The sequence below is a fragment of the Carica papaya genome, chromosome 2 (genome assembly GCF_054855325.1).
Source record: "Carica papaya isolate Zhongbai chromosome 2, ASM5485532v1, whole genome shotgun sequence".
Lineage (NCBI taxonomy): Eukaryota > Viridiplantae > Streptophyta > Magnoliopsida > Brassicales > Caricaceae > Carica > Carica papaya.
Window position 1 is genome coordinate 4572736 of NC_142310.1, and position 16319 is coordinate 4589054.

Genomic DNA, 16319 nt, shown 5'->3' on the forward strand with positions numbered 1-16319 from the left:
TTCACAAAAAGTAATAATTGTTTTTATTTTTGTTAAAATGTTTAGTTAATTTTGTAATTAAACTAAAATTAAAACATCGTTCATAATAAAATCTATGAGAATAAAATAATAATTAGATTTGAAGATAATAATAATGATTTCTGAAAATACTAATAATAATGATTGTCAGAGACAAATACTACTACTCGATACCAATCTTGAAGATCTCCAATTGGTTCTGTAACTCCTGTTCCTACAAATCACCATCATCGCTTCAACTCTTCTTTACTGTTGAAGCTTTACGCATTAACGAAAGTTGCCACCTTTATAATTCATAAACAATGGAAGAAGAAAGGAAGCTTCCTTGCTCTTCCTCTTCCTCTGTCTTTTCTGGGTTAATCGCCTTTTCCACTCCTTGTCATCTTTTCAGGTTCTCTCTTCCATTCGCTTCTTCTCTCTTTTTCTGATACGTACTGACAAAAGAACTGAACTCTGCTTTATTTACTTGCTAAGACGCTGGTAGATTTTGGACCTTTTCTCATCAGTTTCTGATTGGTGATCTCGTAGATTGAACCCTTGCGAATCGTCTGATTTTCTGAAAATTATGGGCTTCATGTTTTTTACCCATTCATGGAACAAGTCACATGATCAGATAGTTTAAATTTTTATTCTGATGAATGGAAGTTTAACTTCTGAACCCCAAAAGGCTGTAGGCTTAAATGGGTAATTCTGCAAATGAGGCTAGTCGAATTCTGGAGGATGACGAGTTTAACTGAGTTCATGTCTGTGGAAGATGAGGGACATTACCATTAGTAAATTCTAGGCTTTTTCTCCCAATTATTTGTGTTGCTTGAATGAGCTAAGCCAAAGATTTGTTGTTTCAGGTGACCCTTTTTCTTATCTGGAAGGTTTGTGGAGGTTTCTTCTGGTTGCTACTTGAACTGGTGATTGCTGATTAGGGCTAAAACTATGTCAGCCTATGCACATCAGATGGAACGGGAGTTCTCAGCCCAGAGTCTATCCAGTAGAGGGAATTCTGGTTGGCAAAATCTTCTTCCTCATTATTTTTTCTTTCTTGGATTTATGCAAGATTGTTACAGACACGTATGAGAATGAAAAATAATTAAAAAGAAGTCGTTTTGACGGGTTAATTGAAGTTCAATAACAAATTCTTATACACCGCTGTTGTAATGGATCTTGATTTCACAAGATCGAATACTGACATTAACCTATTTTGAAGATTTTCTCCTGCAGTCAGCTCTATATAGTTTTGTGTACTTTTGCTCAGCTCTACATGATATTGAATGTATTCGGGCTTGAGTTTGAGAGAGAAAGATAGAGAAATATATTTCAATTTCTAGGATTCTTTAGATTTAGTTCTCTGATAGAGTAGGTTAGCTTGACCGAACCATGTAACTTCTCTATTGTTTCATCTGCTTGCTTAATTTACCATATTGCACAACAATCACAAATTGTGATTCGATACCGAAATCGTTATCTATTTACAACTGCTTGTATCAAATCGTGATGTTGCGTTCTAATATCAAGTTCTTGGTGTGAAATAATGAGCTGAGCTAGATGGGTTTTCAGCTAATTGCCTCCCGTCTATCGGTAATCAGTTAATAGATATGAAATATTCATGTCTACGTTCTATTTATTTATTTTCTACTTCATGTATTTCATTCTTGGAACAGAAGAAATAATTTACCAGTTGATAGTCAACACCTAGTATTGATTTCTGGTGATGATTATAAGGATAGACATGTCAACATAGTTACCTTTTCAGTTTTTCTTGGCTGCAGAGGTAGGGAGTCAATACATTGTAGAGACAGGCTTCTACATGACATCATTTGCAGGAACAATCTTCATTGCTGCTCTTGTAACTATTGGGGTATTGTTGATAACGTTGCTGATTGCACTATCAGTAATGTTGCAGTCCTGTCAAAGTAGGAATTCGGGGCTTGTTGAAATTCCAAAATCAAGTGATGATCACAGTTACTGCAAGATTTTTGCACAGCACGCTGAGCTCAACAACTTGGAAGTGGGAGAGTTCCCTTCAGTTTGCAGGGATTTTGGTATTGAGTACATCAGAGAAGGACAGTATTGGAGAGATTTAAATTTTACAATGTGGATGATTGAGAGTTATTTCAGTAGTCTTACACCATTGGATGATGGATTAGATGTGGTGTTAATGGATGTAGATGAGATCTCTGCTTCAGATCTACACCCTAGCATATTGAAGTACCGGTAATTCTCGTGTAACTTCTACTTTCTTCGTGTATGTTCCTATATCATTGAATGATATCATCTATAGACCTGTCTATGAAATATTTGTACTAGGAGTTTCTTAACATAGATCATTCTCACCTCATTTAAATTCAATCTTAACATGCTTATTTCCTACTTACCAACTTTGTTGAGGTAGAATACGTGGGAGAACTAGATTAATTTGCCTTACTACCAAATTTCTCAGAGTAAAGATTCTATTCGTTACAGATTTGATGTATGGCACTGTGGTTATACTGATTGCATTGAAGATGCGAGAAACCAGAAGCATATGCTCATTCTGAAGTTATACTTGAAACTTAGATCCAAAGGATGGTTATTGATTTTCATATCGCGGAAACATGAGAATGAACGCAACTCCACTTTGAAGCATCTTATTTCTGTTGGATATACTGGATGGTCTTCTTTGATTATGAGGTATTATTACCGTCTTCCTTTCTCTGAACTGAAACCCTATGGATAAATTCTTACATATAGGTTTCTTTATAAAGAATGGTGTATTTGCTATGCCACCTTGGGTTGACCATAAGCTGGAAACTACGCTTTAACCCTAAAGGCTCAATTTATCAGAACAAAGAGAAACTTAGATCCACATTTGTTGATCCATGGACTTTTTCGTTCTGGTTAGATTATAACTCGACATAGCCAAATAAAAACTGCCTGCAATTTTGCAGGTTGGACGAAGAAATGCAGATGAATACTCATGAATACTTTTCGAAACGCAGAACAGCAATGCAGGAGGAAGATTTTAGAATCGCTGGTGTGATCAGCAGCCGTATGGATGCTTTGACCGGTCCATATTTAGGAAAGAGAATTTTCAAGCTTCCCAATCTTTCATTTTACAATTTAGAGGGTTATACTGAAACCAGAAAAATATCACTATAAAATGGTGTTAAAAAGGTGGACCTTACGTCTATTTATTTGTTCTCAATCTATTGGTTCTTCAAAGATCAACTGTATGCTCTGCCGTTGGAGAACTCTGGGTTTCCCCCAAGTATTTCTTGTATATAATTCAAATGAGTTTAGCTGTAATTCACAGCTTATATGACCATATGTACATAATAATAATATCTATGACATTTATAGTCGAAGGTGACCACCTGACTTATATCATAACTCGTGAAAAACTTGGTTGTAATAAATTTTCTGGCAAACAAAAATTTCTTGCAGTGCACCTCATCATCAAAAGACCCCCTTTTGATCAAGGGGGTGTCATCTTTCTGCCGGAGCCTTTGGCAAACCTCCATCCATTTATATGTGCAGGTATGTGTGTGTGTATATACACACATGCTCAAGCTCTGTAGGACATGCATCCATTGATAAAATATAAATGAACTCGAGGAGAAAGAGATTATTAACCCATCTGCCAAGAAAAAGAAAGGGTAGAGCAAAGATCAAAAGCTTATATAAACAGCCTGTAACCTACACGCCAAGAAAATGTTTTGACAAGCAGAATTTTTCAGCTAAGATTTGGTATTCAAACACGTTTCCTACTCAAAACTGCATTTGTTCATCTTTTTGTCTACAAGAATCCTATCTGTTCAACTTGTTGAAACTAAACAGGGTCAGTTAAGAAACCAGCAATACATAAGTTGCTGAACTAACATCTATAAACTACCAAGAAGTGTAAAACAAAAAGGCAAAAGCAAAGGAGATTGGGGAGTGTCAGAAGGAGATTAAATCAAAGGTGGACCAACAGACTGCAGCCGCTGTAACCACGCAATCCTAACACTAGGCTTCTTCAACTGAAGGAAAATTTCTCTATATTCCTTCTTCAAGAATATGTCCAAGGCAAACAAGTATAGGTCACTTCCTTGTTCTACCTCCTCCATCCCATCAAGACATTCAATGCATTCCCCAATATTGTAAGTAAATTTGTTGGGCATAGACTGGATCGGTGCAGGACTCCTTGGAACTGTAACAGGACTCCTTGATTCAACAGCATCAAAAAGATACTCACTTTTACTAATTGGATTTGCCATGGTATGTTCATTTATAAGCAAATATGAACTTGTAGAATTATCTTTGGACCTCATCTGTCGAATCAGAGGATCTGTCTCTCCAGTACTAGTTGCTTCATCGAAGATAATTTCCAATTTGTCAATGCACTGGAGTTCCTTATGGCGAAAGTGAGCAGCTTCAGGATGTTCCTGTAACAAAAGCAATAGGCATTTGATGAACACTATGCCATTGATATGCTAAAGTTCTATAAGATCTTCCAAGAAATTCTAATTAAGTAACAGCACCAGTAATTAGCTTTCTTGACACACCTGAGTATAGTTCATCCAATCCTCTTCACTAGCGCCAAAACACCGGGTATCTGGATCCCATTTCATCCTATCGTCATTAATGAGCTTACACCAGATTTTCCATTGTTCTTTAGTGTGATTCAAATGGTTTTCTAGTTGTATTCTATCATAATTCGTACCAGTCTTTACATAAAATGAATCAACAATATTCATCCATCCATCCCTGGTAAAATGTGTCCCGGGTTTATTTCCTTTCAGTACCTCTTCAAGACACAAGTCAATAAATATTTCATGGAAAGCAGGAGTCCAAGTGGCTTTTATCTTTGTAAGCAATGAGCTGGATTCACTGGGTCCACTTGCAAATCTTTGTTCATGTCTTAAGTCAACTGCATTAGCATCACAAAGGGATGTGGTTGAATCAGCAGCTTTTCGCTTACGCTGGACTAGAAGTGGCTTGTCTCCATTATTCATTTTACCAGCAAATATGACTTCTAATTTCTCAACATGTGGAAGCTCCTTCAACTGAAACTGTGCAGCTTCTGGGTTTACCTGTTATAACTACTATACAGTTATCAACAAGGAATTCATAATGAATTTCTAGTTAAACCTGTTAGGACTAATTGTTATGGAGTCAGTTCCTGTACCTTTAAATGGTTAGCCCAATCTTCTTGAGTGGCACCAAATGTATTTGTTTCTGGATCCCATTTCATGCTACTGCAATTAGTGAGCCTACACCAGGCTTTCCATTGTTTACAAACACAATCCCAGTGATTCTTTAATTGTTTTCTATCATACCTTACCCCAGTCTTCTTGCCAAATGATTCTAGAATATTCTTCCAACCCTCCTTGTTAAAATAAGTACCGGGTTTGTTGCCCTTCAATGTTTGTTCTAGACACACTTCAACAAATATTTCATGAAAAGCAGGTGTCCAAGTAGCTTTCACTTTCGGAACTGACAAGTCTGACATCCCCTTCCACTAGGCACTATTCTGCTAACATTCAAAGGAAATACAATAATTAGCATCTCTCATTTGAATAAGAGCAAATTTACCAACCTTGCTTAGTCTCTTACATGCTCGCCTGCACCTATTCACGAACAAACACATGCATGTTGACTTACAAATACTTCTTCTTGAACAGATTATTTTCACAAAAAAAATATATATAGAGGACCCACTATCTATTAAAAGATTAATACTAAAACTTGCTAAGAAGATCTGAAATCAGAAATATGTAGCTACATGATTTGAATGACTACCCTAACTAATGATTCATGAAGAATATACAAGATTCATGAAGGTAAAAATACAAAGTATCTTCTAACTAACTAATGATGTCCAGGAAAGCAAAGGGAATTTGAAGTAAAGAATCATGATGTAATCCAGAGTGACCTGTTCTTCAATGAAGTCAGAACAACTTATATCCTTGTCAACATTGAATTCCTTAAACACATATCTCAATATCTAATTCTCAAACATTGTACCGAAAAACACAATACACAATTACTTAAATTTCCTCCATCAACGGAATGACACGCACACGCACACGCACACGCACACATATAGATTAACAAAACAGGAATAATCGGGAAAAAGAAGCACTATTATTTGGCTTCTTGAATTTCAGGGCATGCTCAATGGATATGTTTCTGAACAACATACTACCAACATAGAAGCCACTAAATCTTTTTCCGAAGAATGTTTAAGAGACAGAATAGTTGATAACTTTAGAAAATTAAACTGTGGTTATGCAGTATGATAGGAATCGAGAACGTAAATACAAAAAGAAGATAAGCAAAAACCCCTGTCCAAAGCAGACCCGTGTATCCTCATAAGCAAAATTGAAGGTGTTACGGGCGAAAAAGAAACCGAAACAGAGATGCGTACCTGCAATTCAGAAGGGAGAAGACACCATTTGAGATTTTTCGAGCTTTTTGAAGAACCTCCTAATATAAAATTTGTCATGCGTTTTGGCCTTTTTAACCAAAATCTTCAGTGAGATAGCAGCACTAGGGCCTTATATGCTTTACATTGGGTTATAAACGTTCAAACTTTTAAAAAGGCCCAAAAGCAAAAAAGCGAATTTTTGGACCAGGCTTTACCACCCATGTCGGCTTGTTGCCATTCCGATTCGCCGTAAGTTCAGATGTACTCGGCTATGGAAATGGAACGGAATAAAAATTCACACTTTCGATTTTTTTTTATATTCATAAATATATGTGTATCATCGTCTTCCTCTTACTCTCCTCAGGGGACTCTTCAGTAAACCTTTTCTCTTTGGTGCTTTCTTTCCTCTTCATCCTCTCCCTGTTCGTCAGAGGAAAGCCGCCTCGCTTGTTTGGTGAAAATGAAAGAGTTGACTATTCATCGATGCAAACTTCCTCATGAACTCCCTTGGCACCTTACCACTTCTGAAGAGATCCCAGTTTCGAGCCTTTTTTACGAAGTTACTAATAATTATTTCATTTATGGAATACAAAGATCTCCTCCATGCATGGCATTTTCTGGTTTTGACGACTTGAATTTTCTTTCTTCCTAGGAATATGTCCTTTACAGATTTTGTTATTTGGATAGTCTGAGTCATAGTCATGTTGGATAGTTGAAGACTGAGTTTATGAACAAAGACAGTAAAATTCGATGTTTTATTGAAGCCACATTTATCACAGAATGCACACATCATTCACATCTTATCAAATCCCCAATCATCAAGCCTGTGATCTGTAATTTTCTTTATCAAAAATTTCTGTGGGGGAAATGAACAAGTCTGTACAAAGAAAAATTGCTACAAACAAGAATCTAAGCTTAATTTCCAAATGGGTATTTGTTGTACTAACACTGTAACCCTGAGTTCTCAAAATTGAGAACCCAATTCATCAAAAAGAAAATCATAAAATCAGAACAAACCCATTAAGAATATTGCAATCAATATCCCTCTGAACCAACCAATCCTGCTCACACCAGAGTACTCAATGTTGTACTTCTTAGTCGTGTTCTGATACAGTATTCCCCAATTCCTGGTTCCTTGCTTCCAGTCCTTGTCAACCAGTTCGTATATGTACGCTTCTGTTATTCCTTCTTTCCTCAACGGCGTACCCAGCCCAGACCTCAGGTGACCCACCAGTCCTTTTAGATACATCTCTGCATAAAACGGTGTCGCATCAACCTCCCCGGGATCGGGGCTGGAGCTTGGCCATCCGGTTTCAGCCACTACCACAGGGACATTCTGGTACCCGGCCACTGCCATGGCGCTAATCACAGCGTCCACCATCATATCGAACAGGTTCCTGTACCGGACTCCGGTAATCAAATCGTCCCGGAAGTTGAACGGGTGTTCTTGAAACAGAGCGAATCCGATGGGGATCTCGGCGTTTAGGCGGTACATGTTGTAAGGGTAGATGTTGATCAAGAAGGAAGAGTTTGTGTCTTCCAAGAACTGGAGCAAGGGTTTGATGATGAGATCGCCGACGGGTTGCTGGAACAGAGCTGAGGAAGGTGGGAACGCGGTGGTGATGGTGGAAAAGAAGGAGAACGTCGATGACACCGGGACCTTCCTGATTCCCAAATCGCGAAGGGCGAGATGGAGGTTCCTGACTGCAGGAAGGAGATAGGAGGAGACGTCCGGAGAGGAGGAAACGGCGTCGTTTCCAACCGAGATGAGGGAGATCTTTGACCGAGGATGGAAAGGAAGGACATGGCGGTAGACCCACCTGAGAGCGAGTGAACGATTGGCGGCGAGGAGAGGAACCAGGAGATTGGGGATGGAAAGGAGGAGAGAGGTGTTGGTGTAGGAGAAGGCACGGACCATTGACGGATCGGAGTCCGGGAGCCGAACGGCCGGCAAGCCGAGATTATTAATCACCGCCGCAATACGATCCGGGGACGGAGGCTGATCGGCAGCCGGCGGAGGCGAGGTGGAAATGATCGTACGTACTGTTGTGGGGACCGAGGGGGAGGAGTAGGTGACACCGATTTTGGGAAGCGAGGTGGTTCCCTGGAAGGTGCAGAGGAGGGAAAGAATGAGGAGAGAAGACGAAAGAGACATGGTTCCCTTCCTCTTGGTTTCTTGAGTGAGAGAAAGATGTCCGAAAATGGCGGTCTGGGTTTGGCGCTGCTTAGTCTCGGCTTCTGCAGTTCTGCGGGTTAAGTTACAGAGTTTTCTGGGTTTTGGGAGGAGGAAGAGGGGGTGCACAGTGCGCACGGGAGCGTAGTTTAGCGCAGGGCTGTGCGTTGGTTACAGTTGAATTGGGCGGGAAAATTCATTTTTCCTTCTGCGGATGAGAGATTCGGTGCGGTCGAGTACATGTTTTGAAATTTTACGTTGGGCCGTCCACGTTATTATTTAAAAGAAAACATGTCATTGATTTCCCTCTCCCTCTTTCCATTTCTTTTTCTCCCAAACAGAGCCTTAAAAGCGTGACAACATAATCCCCTCACATGGTCAAAATAAAAAAAAAAAATAGTTGATTGAATATGTAGCCTATATGCATATAATAAAATTTATATCTCTTCAATCTTACGGCAGTTATTATTGATTTACATCAAATTGACAGCTTTTTTTGGCAATTATTAAGTTATAACTCTTTGATAATTACAGGTTTAAAATGGTAATTAGAAAACAAAAGTAAGTGTTTGAGAAAATTTTAAGCTCGCGTCTTAGATTGTTCGCATGTGTATGGATGGGAGCAGAAGCAAACACCAGTCTCAGTTAAACATTCCTACCAGCTTTGGGGGGAAAAGGCTTTTTATCCATTACTAGCCATATCACATTTTTCTTCCAAGTTGTTGTCAAAATATATATATATATATATAAAAATATATGTGTGTGTGGGTATTTTATTTCATAATAATAATAATAATAATAAATTTAAAATATTTATATATATTTGGTTAAATATATATATATTTAGTAATGAATTCACCAGGAGAAAAAATAAATTCCATTATTGAAGAGAAGCCAACAAGTAGAAGACAAGGACACAATAAAAACAAGCTTTAGAATGTCTGACCATGTGAGCATCATAGTTGTTGAAATTTAAAAATTGAAAGGACCCTATCCACGTCCCCCCCCCCCAACACTCTACTCTTTTAACTACCACAATCACATACAAAGCATGATACCTCATTTCTCTACAGACTCTCTCTCTATACACACACACATCTGAAAGTCATAGTTATAACTTTTAGTGAGAAAAATAAATTTTATTACTTTCTGAATATATTATTAACTGACAATAATAATTTTATAATAATTAATTTAATAAAATTAATTTATTAATGTTTTTACAGAAATACAGTTATCAAATGACGAAAAAATATTTCGTTATAATTAAATTTTCTTATTTCAATAAACTTGTTATGCTTTTAACCAAAAAAAAAAAGGGAAAAAACATTTATGGGTAGGCTTCTTTAGTTCAGTTGCCATGACATGTTAAAAATTTGATTCAACTTTTTTCACCTCGAATGTATGCATATATATATTATTCATGAATGCACGAAGCTTGTATGGAATCCTTTTTGTATAGGTTTTATATGTATTATGATTATATGAAATTATTTTACTCTTTATCAATAAGATTAAATAAATCATAGTAAATTATGATATATTTTTATTGAATATTAAGTTATAATAGACCCGAACATTTCATTAATATTATATAACTTAAATAATAACAAAACCAATAAATAAATTATTAAGTTTTACATTTGTTATAATTTGGTCTTTAATTTTGTTCAATTATCTTTGACATTTTCTATTATTTCAAACTGTTCAGTTTTCATTAATTTTTTTAATTATAAAAATAAAAATAATCATATCATATTTAAATACTTTAAAATAATAACTCAAACAAAATTATTTTTATTTGTAATTAATTAAATTAATAATTAAAAAAAAGTACAATATGATTAATTAATTAATTAATTAAACTATTTTTTAAACATTTCACTGTGATTTAACTTTTTAAATTAAAAAAATTATAAGAAAATGAGTGTTTGAGACAAATAAAAATCATAGACATCAAATTATAACAAGAAATAATATATATCAATCTATTTATTTTTAAATAACCCACTAACAATTGCATGCCTCAACCAAATTTTGATAAAGCATTAATTTATAAGGGAATCAGAAGGTAAAAGAGAAGGACAAATGGCCTCTTGTTGTGGTGAATATGGCTTTAGAAAGGGCTACTATTATAATTGGACTATGGGGCTAAATTACACTTTCAGCAGGCTATTCTTCTTGCAGTTTTTAGGACACTTTTTGTAGGGTGCCACCTTATAACACGTTCATGCTCTCCCCGGCTCAAAATGGAGAGCTTGGAAATGAGCGTTCAGGAAAAAAAATTATGTTGGAAATAAGTATTTACCCTTTTGAAATAATTTTTTTACTGTGGTAATTAGAGATAGAAAAGGAAATAAAATCAAATGAATACTTTAGCACAAGACACATGTTGTAATTCTTTTAAAGCTAATAAATATATTTATTTATGTAATTTCATGTACTTTACTAACTTATATAATTATAATTATAAGCCATTTCCAAAACAATAATTGAAGGGTTCTCCATATATATATATATATATATATATGTCCTTCTTGATCAACATCAACAGATAGGACCACGGGGCTTGAAATGTCATCTTAACATTTGTCCGTGAAAAGAAAGTGGGAATGTGACTCTCCAAATTAAGGGGTGTGACACTTCCCACTTTTTATTTTTATTTAATACAGAAAGATTAAAAAATAAAATAAAAGAGGAAACAGTGTTTTGAAATATGTTTTTTATTGAATGTCAATAAATAAGGATGTGATTGGTGTTAAAAAAAATATATATATATATATTGAAATTAGCTTTTTAATTTAGAAAGATCAGAGAATGAGGAATAAAAATTAATTTATATTTTTACACATTAAATAATAAATTTTACAAACCCATAATTTTAATTAGAAATATATAGAATTAATCTTAAATTAAGATATTATTTTTATTGAAATTTGTATTATTATGTTTACATTTTTATTTGACTAAATTAAAATTTAAATAAAATTTACCATAAATCCTTTTAAGTGTAGTGTTGTATTCTTAAATAGAGCACAACAAATTTATTTTAAATTTAATTTGTATTGTTAAGAAATGGAGTTAAAGAATGGATAAAATAATCCCCCAATCAACCAACTGAACCCATTGAAAAACAAAGAAACAAACAGTGAAGAAACGATAACTGCGTTTTACGACCACGGAACGTGGCAAGTCACACCCCGTTTTGCTTCTTTACTCCGTTTTGTCTCAACGCGCGTTTCGATCCTAATTTGTTTTTTTTAAGAATACCGAACTTATTTTTCACTTTAATAATGTATGATATTTAATTTTATTGTATAAATTACTTTCAATTTTTAATAAGTTATTAAAAAAATTTATGTCATTATATTTTCATTTGGAGGTGATAAATTTAAATTCCATTGAGGAAGTACATTATAAATTTATAATTTATAATATTAGATTAATAATATTAAAGATTTTATTCATTAATATATTAGTAAAATTATAATTATTAAATTATATTAAATATTAATAAATTTATATATTTGTAGCGGAATATTTTATAGATACGATAATTTTTTTTTACATGGCATAGTCAGAATGACTTTTAAACTAAACATTTTTTATTAACGTATATATATATATATATATAAGTGTTTACATTTTTCTTTTTTTTGTTTTTATAATTAAACTGAATCAGTGAGCGTCAGTTAATATTGCATGCCTTTTGTCTTTATCTTCCTTGTATCCCCTCTCTCCACCCATCTCGCAGAATCTCTCTCCTTCTTCCTCCTCAGCCCTCAGTTTCAGGTCCCCAAAACAAGTTTTAAAAGCCACTTTTCTTCGTTACCAGATGCGTTAGACATGGGCTCTTTCAAGCCCCTAACCACACCATTTTCTTCTTCCTCCTCCCTTTTCCTTACAACACTCTACCTGCTTATACCCTTGTTCGCAGCATCTGATCATGATCCTTCCACCAACACCCCGCCTCCCCCTCCCGCCGATGCATTTATCCACACCACACCCGCAACCACCACCAACCTGTTTCTGTCTTCACCGCCGCCTCCTCGATCGCTGGTCAAGCCCAGCATAGCCGTCATAGTCGCCGTTTTAACTACTATGTTCTCCATCATCTTTTTCATGCTCCTCTATTTAAGGCACTGTAAGCAATCAAGCGATGACTCTTACGGCCCGAGTCCATACGACTCGTTAAGCGGAGGTGGGGGAATCAGCGGGCGAAGGAACTCTGGGATCGACAGAGCGGTGGTCGAGTCGCTGCCGGTTTTCCGCTTCGGTTCGCTGAGAGGCCAGAAGGAAGGACTCGAATGCGCGGTATGTCTCGGCCGGTTCGAACCGAATGAGGTACTCCGATTACTCCCTAAGTGCAAGCACGCCTTCCACGTTGAGTGCGTCGATATCTGGCTCGACGGCCATTCCACCTGCCCGCTCTGCCGCTACCGAGTCGACCCGGAAGACGTCCTCTTGGTCGAGGATTCCACGTTTTTGCGGAATAATACGGAAGATGATCCCGGTTCGGAAACCTCGGAAAACCGGAGGAGCGGCGCCGGCTCATCGACGATAACTCGGGCTGAATCGTGGTTACGTCGTGTTTCGGGGCGGCACTCATCGGCCGGGGAGAGAACGAGCAACAGTTTGTTGCAAATCAAACTGCACAGACACAACGACTCAGGTTCGGGTCCTGGTTCTGCATCCTGTCGTGATCCGACGTCGTTTAGGATGTCGTTGGACAGTTCCTCATCAGCCGCTAGAAAGAAGACAGAATCCGTAGCCGTAGGGTGCTTTGACCGTTCCATTCGAAAAGACGGTCTTCTGTTGACTGATGGATTGATGGCCGATAGAAAAAGCTTCGAACGCAGGTTCGAACATAGGATCATTGTCTCCGTCGGCAACAATAACGGATCCGGGGGGCCCCATTTCCACCACCAATACCAGAGATGGAGCGACGTACAGCCGTCAGATCTGCTCTATCTACGGTCAGAAATGATAATCAGCGAGAGCCGTAGATTCTCGCTGGAGTCCTCATCACGGCCGTCAGCTAAGAAGCAGCAGCTGCTGCAGCAGCAAAAGATGCTGCTGCCATTGTACGTGATCAACAGAGAAGGGCAACAGTCACAGCGCAGTGATGACGGGAATGGCAGAAAGGTAATTAACTCGAGAAGTGTGTCGGAAATCACGGGCTTAAGCAGGTTTTCCAGCAGAGGGAGTAATAACAGCCATCACCATCATCGACAACGACAAGCCGGGGTCGTTTCGAGATGGCTGGCTTGGATTTCTTCTCAGTCACATCCTGGTGTACTGAGCCAGCGTACTACTACTACCCCTTCCATTTTAGTCTAACCCCAATTTTTTGTTATAATTATAAATTATACCCAAAAGGATAAAAATCAGTTCAGAAATCAGACCCAGAGCAGTGATATTCAATTTTTTTTTTCTTTTTTCTTTTTTCGTTTCAGTGGTTAAATTATTACCATTTAGGATCTAGACGCACGGATGTAAGAACGGTTATTCACATTCTTTTTCTCCATTAGAGAAAGATATAATTACAAAAATTTTGGAACCATTTTAATCTTTATTTATCATGAATTATAGTACGATGATGTTTTTATTTGTACTGTCTTGAATTGTATATCTACGTATATCGCAAAGGTCACCCATTTGGGATATTCATGCGTGTTTTTAGAAAAATTATAATGGTAAAGTGGAAATGAAGTATTATTTTTTTATATATTTTATTCGGGTGGTATTGATAAACGTGATACTTAATTTACATCAATTTTTTAATCGGCAATACACACATTTATGGTGTTTAATATTTAAATATTATTTTAAAAGTTGAAATTTAAATGTAAATATAAAATAAAAATTACATTTTAAAATTTAGTTTTACGTTAATTAATTAATGGGAGCTATTAATGGCGGGTATTGGGAGGATGAAATTGCGGGTGGATGTTCTCCACGAGGCTCGACAACTGCACAGGCTTATGTGCAAAAGAATGTGGCATGAGCGAGGGAAAAGCGAGTGGTTGGCATAGAAAACGACGTCGCATGGGAGGGGCCGTACGGCTTTGTTTTTGGAGTAAATGAGCCGGGCCCCCACTTACCCTACATCCGCTTAAGTTTGGACGTAATCTAGATCAGTGGCCCAGATTTTGTCTTGCAGCGGCTTTTACGGTGGCCTAAAGACGCAGTGAATAAAAAAATATTTTATTTGGGATGAATAGATATTATTGTTTAATTAAGTTATTGTTTATGTTATATATTTTTTTTAAAATGAAATTGTCAGCATATGATTTAAAAATAATATAAATTTATTGAAAACTTAATATCACTGACAAATTTATTTCAAATTACATCGTATTTTTTTATTAATATCTTACTTGCAATCAAATACGCGCGTACACATATGTGGGTGAATTATGTAAACGTAGTTTAATATCACAAACCATAATATATTTTTAATTTTATATTCTAAAAAATAAATTCAATTAAAAAACTAATTTCATGTTTTAAATAAAATTATATGTTGAGAATGTTGAAAATTATTCGTATTTCACTGAAACTAAGATAATAAACTTATTTTAAGCATAACTATATATATTCCAGAAGAAAAAAAAATAAAAATAAAAAAGTAATAAAGAAGCTTCAATTTAGTATAAAATTATAACAAAGGTAGTAATAATTGTAATCAATCTTTATATAATGAATTTATAGATATATGTGGGTGCACGTGTGACACAAACATCATGGGTAGCCATGAAATGCCATACCAAATATACGTGACACTTAAATTTTGTGTATTATTTAATGCATCTTGTAGTATTATTGAGTTAGTTAATTTGTACTTTTTCTATAGTTAAAATAGACATAAATCTTAAAATATTAATTTTAATAAACACAACTTCTCCGAACTTATTATATTATACAATCATCATATTGTTTTTTTCTTATGATGGGTGCTTCTTAAAGTTGAATTCAAGTTCCAAATAATTGAATTTATTTGGCTTTTATTATAGGTTATCTTAAAAATAAGCATTGAGATGGATGACTCGTCTTAGTTAACACTTTATAAAATATGTAAAAATTTGTATTCAATACAAAATACGAGACTAATGTGTATAGAAAATTATGAATTTAAAACAGACACAGAGCATATACAAATTTAATAATTTACCCACTCCCATGCCTCCGGCTAAATATATAATTAATAAATTTAGAAATAATTAAATTTTTACTAATAAATATTATATCGTATATTTATGAAATTAATATTATTGAGTACTATATTTAAATACTATTTTACTAACTAAACTAACATTTGTGCATTTGACAAAATATTATAGAATTAAGAAAAACTAAATATTTTGATTTAATTAGCAGCAAAACTATTCATGACCCAATAATTCCCATTAACATAAGATGGTTAGGTGTAGGCCCAACCCAATTGTTTGGGCCCATTGATGTAACCAGTTTAAGCCAGCCCACGGGCTTTTTCAAATTGATTCCATGTAAGCCGAACATTTTTGCACCTGCATATTTTATGTGCGTGTTTATATATATACATGTCTTCAAAATTTATATATACACGCAAATAATTATTTATTAATTGTATAATTGTTAATTTCCTTTGTGATATAAAATATTAAATTATAATTAACGTGTATGTGATATTTATAATATATATAACAAATGACATGGGCAATTTACGTGACTTTTAACAGCATCATCTTCCTCAATCATGCCACG

The 16319-nt window shown here is 35.5% G+C and overlaps 4 protein-coding genes across 10 annotated transcripts; 2 read left to right on the forward strand and 2 right to left on the reverse strand.

Annotated features, from left to right (window-relative positions):
• The first annotated feature begins 181 nt into the window (after window positions 1-181).
• On the forward strand, window positions 182-3356 carry LOC110819315 (HAD superfamily, subfamily IIIB acid phosphatase). 7 transcript variants are annotated; one of them, XM_088212845.1, is made up of 5 exons: window positions 182-409; window positions 864-1018; window positions 1766-2226; window positions 2476-2682; window positions 2940-3356. In XM_088212845.1, the coding sequence occupies exons 2-5, from the start codon at window positions 959-961 to the stop codon at window positions 3148-3150; spliced, it is 939 nt and encodes a 312-aa protein (XP_088068971.1). In that variant the 5' UTR covers window positions 182-409; window positions 864-958; the 3' UTR covers window positions 3151-3356. The 7 variants fall into 7 exon arrangements, with proteins under 7 accessions (XP_088068971.1, XP_021904152.1, XP_088068970.1 ...); XM_022048460.2 differs by having other exon boundaries at window positions 184-409; window positions 1782-2226; XM_088212844.1 differs by lacking the exon at window positions 182-409 and adding an exon at window positions 416-791.
• A 292-nt stretch (window positions 3357-3648) lies between these two features.
• On the reverse strand, window positions 3649-6538 carry LOC110819248 (Myb/SANT-like DNA-binding domain protein). Its single transcript, XM_022048372.2, has 4 exons — window positions 6401-6538; window positions 5159-5503; window positions 4536-5063; window positions 3649-4415 (listed from the first exon to the last, which is right to left on the reverse strand). The coding sequence occupies exons 2-4, from the start codon at window positions 5480-5482 to the stop codon at window positions 3942-3944; spliced, it is 1326 nt and encodes a 441-aa protein (XP_021904064.2). The 5' UTR covers window positions 5483-5503; window positions 6401-6538; the 3' UTR covers window positions 3649-3941.
• A 586-nt stretch (window positions 6539-7124) lies between these two features.
• On the reverse strand, window positions 7125-8950 carry LOC110819250 (Glycosyl hydrolase superfamily protein). The gene has a single exon (XM_022048373.2). It carries the CDS (start codon window positions 8553-8555, stop codon window positions 7407-7409), a length of 1149 nt encoding a protein of 382 aa, XP_021904065.1. The 5' UTR covers window positions 8556-8950; the 3' UTR covers window positions 7125-7406.
• A 3315-nt stretch (window positions 8951-12265) lies between these two features.
• On the forward strand, window positions 12266-14136 carry ATL43 (RING/U-box superfamily protein). The gene has a single exon (XM_022048246.2). It carries the CDS (start codon window positions 12276-12278, stop codon window positions 13911-13913), a length of 1638 nt encoding a protein of 545 aa, XP_021903938.2. The 5' UTR covers window positions 12266-12275; the 3' UTR covers window positions 13914-14136.
• Window positions 14137-16319: the final 2183 nt, after the last annotated feature.